General features: G+C 48.1%; 1 protein-coding gene across 1 annotated transcript; it reads left to right on the top strand.

Annotated features, from left to right (window-relative positions):
- LOC134395810 (vomeronasal type-2 receptor 26-like) lies at window positions 1–8,283 on the top strand. The gene is made up of 5 exons (XM_063121970.1): window positions 1–279; window positions 2,767–3,030; window positions 4,266–4,496; window positions 7,023–7,149; window positions 7,373–8,283. Exons 1-5 carry the CDS (start codon window positions 1–3, stop codon window positions 8,281–8,283), a joined length of 1,812 nt encoding a protein of 603 aa, XP_062978040.1.
- Window positions 8,284–9,749: the final 1,466 nt, after the last annotated feature.

Here is a 9,749-nt window from a genome sequence, read left to right as displayed (position 1 = left end):
ATGTTCGGGAAGATCCTGTCCTTCCTTTTTGCCATTCAGGATGTCAACAAAAACACCAGGCTCCTACCCAACATCACCCTGGGCTACAACATCCATGAAAGCTATTTTGATGCAACAATAACTTCTGATGCCTTACTAAGCCTACTCTCTACTGGGCAGGTGAATGTTCCAAACTACAACTGTGGAAGAAGGAACGAAGTGTTAGCTATTCTCGAAGAATTTGACTCTGAAATCTCCATCCAGATTTCAACCATGTTGGGCATCTACAAAATCCCACAGGTGTGTAAGCAGAGGGCTGGGCCATTTGCAGGCTGGGTCTGATTTCACTTTATTTCACTAGGAAGTGAGTTTAAGGGGGGTAATGTAAAAAAAATCATTAAAAATCAATGGATGACCCAATTCAATTCAAATTTGGTATGCTTAAAGCTCTCCCTAATATCTATTACTTTGCCAAATTTGGTGTCTTTATCTTTAAAGCTTATGCAGATGTAAGCATTTCTTTAAAATTCTGCTCTTGCGCCCCAGGGGCGGCTCGGAAGATACGTTAAAAAAGTAGGGGCTAAATATGGTGAATCTTTTTGCTTTATTGCACAATTAAGGCAGGATGCATGGGAGCACTTCACAATCAAAGCAGATTGTAAGGTGGAAAACTTCTGAGTCCTTTGCATGCAATTCACAGTGATTGCACAGTATAATGCTGGTGTAATAAAGCTCCTAGCTCTTAAGAGCATTGCACATAATGTGAGAGAGTTTTCACATGAGGTTTAAAACAATGCCAGATCTATGAAAAACCTCCCCACTCTTGCAACCTTTGGATAATCTGTGCTGGGCATTCCTGTGCATGGATATTTAGATATAGAATCATAGAATAGTAGAGTTGGAAGGGGCCTATAAGGCCATCGAGTCCAACCCCCTGCTCAATGCAGGAATCCACCCTAAATCATACCTGACAGATGGTTGTCCAGCTGCCTCTTAAAGGCCTCTAGCGTGGGAGAGCCCACAACCTCCCTAGGTAACTGGTTCCATTGTCGTACTGCTCTAACAGTCAGGAAGCTTTTCCTGATGTCCAGTCGGAATCTGGCTTCCTGTAACTTGAGCCCATTATTCTGTGTCCTGCACTCTGGGAGGATCGAGAAGAGATCCTGACCCTCCTCTGTGTAACAAAGTATTTGAAGAGTGCTCTCATGTCTCCCCTCAATCTTCTCTTCTCCAGGCTAAACATGCCCAGTTCTTTCAGTCTCTCTTCATAGGGCTTTGTTTCCAGACCCCTGATCATCCTGGTTGCCCTCCTCTGAACACGGTCCAGCTTATCTGCATCCTTCTTGAAGTGTGGTGCCCAGAACTGTACACAATACTATTGAGTTCCCTTGGAGTTACTACTTTGTAGGGGTTTGCAAAGTGGGTCTTCTCTGCCTCAAAATCCCATCTGGAGCTCCGTAGAGGTGTTTCTGTGCCTCAGTTTCAGAGCCCCTCCCCCTTTCTCCGCCTCATCAAATTACCCTTAAAGAACTGTTCAGCATTCAGGTAACTGCTTACAGATCCTTCATTTTTAAAGATAAAGAGATAAAAACTTTGCACAGTGATAGTGCTTAACAAGGGCTTTAGCTCCACCAAGACTACTTCAAATTGGTACATGCTTTGACTTTTTAAGAATTTTAAAAATGGAAAGTACCAAAAATGCTTACATCTGCATGATTTTTATAGCTAAAGAGATGAAACATGGCAAGGTGATAGCTCTTAAGGAGGGCTTTAGCCATGCCCAGTTTGCATCAGATCCATTCATGCCTTAATTTTTTAGGATTTTTTTTTAAAAGTCCCCACTCCAGCCTTCTCCAATCTGGTGCCCTCCAGATCTATTGGATGCCCCCTCCCCTGCACCCAGCCACTGAAATAAAGAGCCGGTCTGTGCCTGACTCAGGTGTAGAGGTTTTCTCACTCACCAGCCAGCCCAGCAGCACTTTCACACCATGGAAATGTGGATGATTGACTTCTATGAATCTGACGCGGGCCGTCCAGGAGGAGGTGCATTGTGTGAGCAGAGCGAGATGGGTAACGTTTCCACCAGCGAAGTGTCCTCCTTGCAACTGATGGGATAACTCCATCCATCACAACGGCTAGCATCACTCCCTGCATTATTAATAAATTTGAGGGAACAAATATTTGAGCTTTGGATGGAACCAAAATAAAACATTCATCTCTTCCTTTCCTTCCCAGGTCAGTTATGGTTTTATTTCTCTTGTTCTGAATGATAAAGCTCAATATCCTTATTTCTATCCAATGGTTCCAAAAGACGAAACACAGTACTTGAGGATTGTCAAACTCATCCTGCATTTCAGGTGGACGTTGGTTGGTCTTGTTGCTCCAGACACCGCCAACGGAGAGAGGTTCATGAGGACCTTGACCCCTGAGCTCACCAGAAATGGTGTCTGTGTTGTTTTCACACAAAGCATACCAAGAATATTTACAGAACAAGTACAGATCAATCCGACTTCATTCCTCAAGTCAGGACATGTCAATGTGTTTGTTCATGATGAAGAGAATACTTTCTTCTTAAATGGAATATACTTTATACAAAAATACAGCCGCCACTTTATAAAACCAATTGCAGGAAATGTCTGGATCGTAACCGCTGTGTGGGACTTCACCTTGGAGTTGATGGATACTAGAATACCTACCCCACCCATCTATGGTATATTTTCTTTCCTTATACCACCAAAGAAAGGGACCAAAAATGATGATGTTGAGCTCTTTTCCTCTTTTGTCAAGAAGTTTGGGGAGAAAGCATTTCGATGTTCTTATTCAAAGCATGCCTTGTCTGTGAAAGGCTGGACCAGATGCACAGAGAAAGAGAACCAGGAGGTCTTGCCCCAAGAGGACGTGGAGAGGATCCTGTCTCAAGACAACTACGTCATTTACAACACTGTCCAGGCTGTGGCCCGTGCCTTAGATGCTGTTTCTTCATCCAGATCCAGTAGGAGAGTGGTGAAGGGTGGAGACAGGCTGGACATTCAAAGGCTTCAGCCATGGCAGGTATTCCCTTTCCCATCACAGGTAGCTCTGTTGGACATGATGATCAAATGGTACAATTCCAGCATAGCTGTGTTGGAATTAGGATCTGAGAAAATGCCCAGTGCAGTAGTGAAGTGAAATGTTGAGTATTTATGCAGCAGGCTTTACAGGACACAGGCCATCTGGTCGTGGACCCCAACACTGGCTCAACTCCTCTGTCTGTGTTAGCCCATGGCCTCTATGCCTCCATTAGCTCAGCCTGATCCATCTTGCCTCCTGAACATGGTTCCACTTTGACTCATACCTTGCTCTGTTGTGACACCTCCCTCTGTCCCTCCATCAAGGTTTTTCTATTGTCTGTTGGAGTCTCTACAAGCAGGTGGGGGAAATTAGGTGATGTTGATTAAATTCTTCTGGACCCTCCTTGGCCTTTTAGGCCCCTTCCAACTCTACTATTCTATGATTCTATGTGTGATCTCGGTGGCTATAGAAGTGCTGATCAACTGCAGATCTGCTTTGAAGAACAATTCAGGGATTCCAAATCAGCCCTGTTCCACCTCTGGTCATATGGGTCAGGTAAATCCCATGGGTGGCAGGGCAGTGGCTCACCATCGGCCCAGATTGGGCCAAAGTCACCCCAAACATTTTTGGTCTCAGCCCAATCTGCTCTGGACTGATTTGGCCTAATCCGTGCCCAATGCAGATTCAGGAGGAGGGCAACCAGGATGATCAGGGGTCTGGAAACAAAGCCCAATGAAGAGAGATTGAAAGAACTGAGCATGTTTAGCCTGGAGAAGAGAAGATTGAGGGGAGACATGAGAGCACTCTTCAAATACTTAAAAGGTTGTCACGCAGAGGAAGGCCAGGATCTCTTCTCGATCCTCCCAGAGTGCAGGACACGGAATAACGGGCTCAAGTTAAAGGAAGCCAGATTCCAGCTAAACATCAGGGAAAACATCCTGACTGTCAGAGCAGTATGACAATGAAATCAGTTACCTGGGGAGGTTGTGGGCTCTCCCACACTAGAGGCATTCAAGAGGCAGCTGGACAACCATCTGTCGGGGATGCTTTAGGGTGGATTCCTGCATTGAGCAGGGGGTTGGACTCAATGGCCTTGTAGGCCCCTTCCAACTCTGTTTTTCTATGATTCTATGAGTCTATGATTCATAGGTGATTCAAGCATGAAATGGACAGAAATGAGATTTCAAGTGAGGTTTCCTGTTCACTAAATGCTGGTGTTTCCTCTGTCATCCTAGTTTCACCCTTTCCTGAGAAACCCCTGGCATTACAATACCTCTATCATGAATGGAGCATACTTGGAGGACACTGGAGACCTGGCCTCTGTCTTTGACATTGTCAACTGGATGGTGCTTCCTAACCGATCTTTGCTTCGACTCAAGTTTGGGAGTATAGAGAGTCAAGGATCCCCAGGCCTCAAGATCACCATTGACCGGGATGCTGAAGTGTGGCCCAAATGGCTCAAACAGGTGGGGGAAATTGTTTGAGATCTACAAAAGATTGGCATTGAAATGGGCTCGGAAGATTCAATGGAATATAGGGAGCTGCTGTAATGACCACTGATCCATCTATCCCAGAATTGCTGAGACTGACTCACAGCAGTGACTCCGTGGGGTTTCAGGCAGGTGCTGTTCCTATCTTGTCAGACCAAGGGTCCATCTAGTCCAGCACCCTGTTCATAGAGTGGCCAAATAGGTCTCGTCCAGGAACTCAGAAGCAGAACATAGTGCAACAACAACACACTCTAACCCATGTTCCCCAGCAACAGCGTACACACCTTCTGAGGTGTACACCATCTGGAAACAAAGCCCTATGAAGAGAGACTGAAAGAATTGGGCATGCTTAGCCTGGAGAAGAGAAGATGGAGGGGAGACATGATAGCTATCTCTTCAAAGATAGTATTTCAAGTATCTGAAGAGTGCTATCTCTTCAAATACTTGAAAGGTTGCCACACAGAGGAGAGCCAGGATCTCCTCTCGATCCTCCCAGAGTGCAGGACTCAGAATAATGGGCTCAAGTTAAAGGAAGCCAGATTCTGGCTGGACATCAGGAAAAATGTCCTGTTAGAGCAGTACGACAATGGAACCAGTTACCGAGGGAGGTTGTGGGCTCTCCCACACTAGCGGCATTCAAGAGGCAGCTGGACAACCATCTGTCAGGGATGCTTTAGGGTAGAGTCCATGTTGGACTCGATGGCTATATAGGCCCCTTCCAACTCTACTATTCTATGATTCTATGATTCTATGATACTGGAGATTGCACTTAACCATCAGGGTGTGTAGCCATTGATAGCCTTCTCCTTCAGAAATTTATCCAACCCCATTTTTAAGCCATCCAAATTGGTGGCCATCACTCCATATCTTGTGTGGTAGTGAATGCCATAGTTTAACTATGTGCTGTGTGAAGAAGACCTTTCTTTTATTTGTACTGAATCTCCCACCCATCAGCTTCATGGGATGACCCCTTTGGGTTCTAGTATTTTGAGAGAGGTAGGAAAACGTCCCTCTATCCACATTCTCCACATCACAGATAATTTTGTACCCCTCTATCAGGTCTCCCCTCAGCCTCCTTTTTTCCAAGTTGAACAATCCCAGTTGTTGTAACCTTCCCTCGTAGGGGAGATGTTCCAGCCCCTTGATCATTTTGGTTGCTCTTTTCTGCACTTTCCCCAGCTCTATAATATCCTTTTTTAGGTGTGGTGACGAGAACTGTACACAGGATTCCAAGTGTGGCTGCACCATAGATTTCTATAAAGGCAGTATGATCCCAGCAGTTTTATTCTCAATTCCTTTTCTAATAATGGATCTCAGGGTGGCATACAGCTGCTGCACACTGGGTTGACATTTCCGTTGAGTTGTCCACCACAACCCTGCGACCTCTTTCTTGGTCAGTAACCACTAGCTCAAATTTTCCTCGTTAGGGAACCACCAGCACAGAAAACTAGGAAGCAAAGAATACCTTGAATATTAAAGGGGCACAGAAGTAACCCTTTAGTTAAGGAGAGTCAGATTCACATATTCAAAATCATGATACATTCAAATTCCTAGAAAATTAAAAAGAGCTCTACTGTCATGTAAGAGTACTGAAAAGTCATTAAGGGGTCACGTGAATGCCCATTTAATTAAGGTGAGTCTCAAAGAAAAAAGAGCTGCAATTATTTGGGTTCAAACTTTAGTGCTTATAAAATGACACCTGTTCATCTAATCATTAGGGCTGTGCACGGACCCCCCCCCCCCCCCCGATCTGCTCTGGATCCCAATCTGCAACTTCCAGATTGGGTCCGCTCTGCCCTGCGTTGATCCGCCTATGCTCCAATCTAATCCCCTGCGGGGCACCAGATCCGAATTGGAGCACCGTGTGTCCCCCCCCCCCGCATAGCCTGGCAGCGGTGGCACCAGGTAAGGCCCCCCTCACCACTTACCTACCTCCGTCACAGTCTAGTGGCGGCTTCAACTGAGGCTGAGGCCCCAAACCAGAAGACCGGGCCAAGCTGGAGGCAGGTAAGCCGGACTGCGATGGAGGCAGGTAAGCCCCCCTCCCCTCTGCCCCCTTACCTGGCTCTGCCGCTGTCACTGCACGGACCCCGTCCCCCCCACTTACCTTTTTTTCAGAGGTCTGGATCGAGGTGAAGGATCCACTTGGTCTTGATCCGCTTGTCTCGATCTGCAGCTCCCCCGACCCAATCCGTCTCCGCCTTTGTTGGAGGTGAACCAGGCCGCTTCGCTATCACTTCTACGATCCAAAGCGGAGCGGAGCAGAGCACAGCCCTACTAATCATGTGGCACTTGGCATCCAATGCTCTACTAGGAGAGGACTGCAATTGTGCAACATTTCAAACCAATCCAATACCAATTGTGAACATAGTGCTGGACTAGATGGACCCTCAGTCTGATCCAGCAGGGCTCTTCTTATGTTCAGATGCCATTTTGTGTCTCCATTCAATTGATAAATTTATCCTACACATTTACCCTGTTGTTCCTTGTCTTTATGCTTAGCCCCTGCCCCGTTCCAGGTGCGCTGAAAGTTGTCTCCCCGGATTCAGGAAACTGGTTCAGAAAGGAAGGCCTGTTTGCTGCTATGACTGCATTCCCTGTGCAGAAGGGACCATCTCCACTCAGGAAGGTGGGTGACTCCATAGGAGGAGGCAGCCCCTGGGAAGGAAGGCAAAGATCAACCCAGTTGATTTCTGTGAAGATTTATTAAAAGATTATTCTAAACTTGGATCCTTTCTTGGAATATCCATAATTTATCAGGGGCAGTGTGCCTAGGTATTCCACTCCACATAAACAAATACTGGACTAGATGGACCCTTGATCTAATTAAGCATGGCTGTTTCTCTTTGCAGATGCAGCCCTTTGCACCAAGTGCCCAGAAGATCAGCATCCAAACAAGGACCGAGATCACTGTATCCCAAAGGAAATGACCTTCCTGTCCTATGAAGAATATCTGGGGATCATCCTAGCATCTCTTGCCCTCTTCCTGTCCTTCAGCACAGGCTTGGTGTTAGGAATCTTCATTCGATTCCTAGAAACTCCCATAGTCAAAGCCAACAACCGGGACCTCTCCTACGTTCTCCTCATCTCCCTCCTGCTTTCCTTCTTGTCCTCCTTTCTCTTCATCGGCCGGCCAAGGACAACGACATGCGTCCTCCGACAAACAGCCTTCAGCATCATCTTCTCAGTTGCTGTCTCTTCTCTCTTGGCCAAGACGATCACTGTGGTGCTGGCCTTCATGGCCACAAAGCCAGGGAACAGGGTGATGAGGTGGTTGGGGAAGATGTTGGCCAACTCCATTGTCATTTCCTGTTCCGGTGTCCAAGTTGGACTTTGCACCATCTGGCTGGGGACCAATTCTCCATTCCCTGACTCTGAAATGCACTCCCAGCCTGGACAGATCATCCTGCAATGCAACCAAGGTTCTGTTGCCATGTTCTATGCTGCCCTTGGCTACATGGGCTTCCTGGCTGCCATCTGCTTCACGGTGGCCTTCCTTGCCAGGAAGCTGCCTGGGTCCTTCAACGAAGCCAAGCTGATCACCTTCAGCATGCTGGTCTTCTGCAGCGTTTGGGTCTCCTTTGTGCCCACCTACCTGAGCACCAAGGGGAAATACATGGTGGCCGTGCAGGTCTTCTCCATCTTGGCCTCCAGTGCTGGGCTGCTGGGCTGCATCTTTCTTCCCAAGTGCTACATCATTATACTGAGGCCTGATCTGAACAGAAAGGAACATGTAATGATGAAAACAAAAGACGGAATCTAAAGTAATAATAGATTAAAAAAAAAAAACCAATGAGGGGAGAAAAAGTTTCAGAAACAAAGCTTCTCAGGTCAATTGCATTAGTTATCCTCTATTTTTGCCGAGGGGAGACTGAGGCCATAGCTAGACCTCAAGTTTATCCCGGGATCGTCCAGGGCTCAAACCTGTTCATCTAGATGACACACAGGGGATCCAGTGCTCAGGCAGGGGCGAACCCTGCATGATCCCAGAATAAACCTTAGGCAGGGCCGGTGCTACCATAGAGGCCACTCAGGTGGCAGCCTAGAGCGCCAAGCTAAGAGGGGTGCCGCACAGCGCAGCACTTACGTGCGTTGTTGGCTCTGAGCCGGGCCCGGCCGGCCTGAGGATTCAGCTGGCCCTGGGTGGGCGAGATGGCGCCCCGTGCCCGCCCAGACGAAGCGTAGCCAGGGATGCTGGGGTGGGGGGTGGCTCCACATTCAGACTTCCGCCCGGAAGCCGCCCTCCCAGAGCCACTCTAGCCACCCGGAAGCCGCCCTTCCAGAGCTGGGAGGCCACCGCCAGAAGAAGAAGAAAAAGCATGTGGCGAGCTCGATCCTGGCCCAAGCCAGCCTCTCCCTACTCCCGAGGAAAAAGCACCGAGTCGCCTTGCCTCTCTCCTCAAACAGGCCGCGATGTCCAGGCAGGCGGGCAAGCGGGACTCCCTCTCCCTTCCCCCAGGAAAGCTAGGGACTTGTGGATTCCTCGCAAGGCAAACTCTCCTGCTTCCCGATCCTGCACTCGTGGATCAACGGGACTTGCATCCGAGAAAGCGTTGCACCAGGAGGCACCAGTGCGGCCCGATCTGCCTACGCCTCCTTCCTCGGAAGCCTTATTCCCCCGAGTAAACGTGCGGAGGGGATCGGGACGCCAGGCTGCGTAGCGGGTTGCGTTCACACGGAAGTAAGTCCCGGTGAATTCCAGACGGCTCGGTCCCATATCGAAGTGAGCCAGTCCCAGCTCTCCACTCGGCGCACACGTTCGGACTTCCATGCAATTTGGGTGTGTGCGTGCAAGTAGCTCGCCTTGCCTAAGGCGCAAAATAATCTGGCACCGGCCCTGACCTTAGGTCTAGCTGTGGCCTGAGAATAGCAGGCAAGGCAACCTTGAGGATGGTATGCAAGGAAACCCATAAGATAGACCTCAGTAACATGCAAGACGGACGTGAAGCCACACCTCTGAACTGTCATTGCCTGCGTACGGAATAAGACAGAACTAATTGGGTTGGCTCTTATCAAAGCAGCAAATCAGGCAGAGTCAGGACAATACTTTTAAATTGTTTTTGGTTAGAACACATTTAAGTTCAACTCTAGGTGGACTACAGCAGAGCTGTAGGTCCATGTGGATCCATCAGGAGTGACACACCTGGCATGCCATCTTGTGTGTAGAGTTGGGCTCAAACAGACTAGAACGTGGCTTCCTCAAAAATGCTTATAGTTGCTTATTTTAGG

The sequence above is a fragment of the Elgaria multicarinata genome, chromosome 3, assembly GCF_023053635.1.
Source record: "Elgaria multicarinata webbii isolate HBS135686 ecotype San Diego chromosome 3, rElgMul1.1.pri, whole genome shotgun sequence".
Lineage (NCBI taxonomy): Eukaryota > Metazoa > Chordata > Lepidosauria > Squamata > Anguidae > Elgaria > Elgaria multicarinata.
This window is presented reverse-complemented; position numbering and strand designations above follow the sequence as displayed.

Excerpts from the sequence above, each read along its gene's own strand:
- LOC134395810 (XM_063121970.1), top strand. The coding sequence starts at position 1 with ATGTTCGGGAAGATCCTGTCCTTCCTTTTTGCCATTCAGGATGTCAAC. Across the intron at positions 4,497-7,022 it reads GGCCCAAATGGCTCAAACAG|CCCCTGCCCCGTTCCAGGTG; the intron begins GTGGGGGAAATT and ends CTTTATGCTTAG. Across the intron at positions 7,150-7,372 it reads GACCATCTCCACTCAGGAAG|ATGCAGCCCTTTGCACCAAG; the intron begins GTGGGTGACTCC and ends TTCTCTTTGCAG.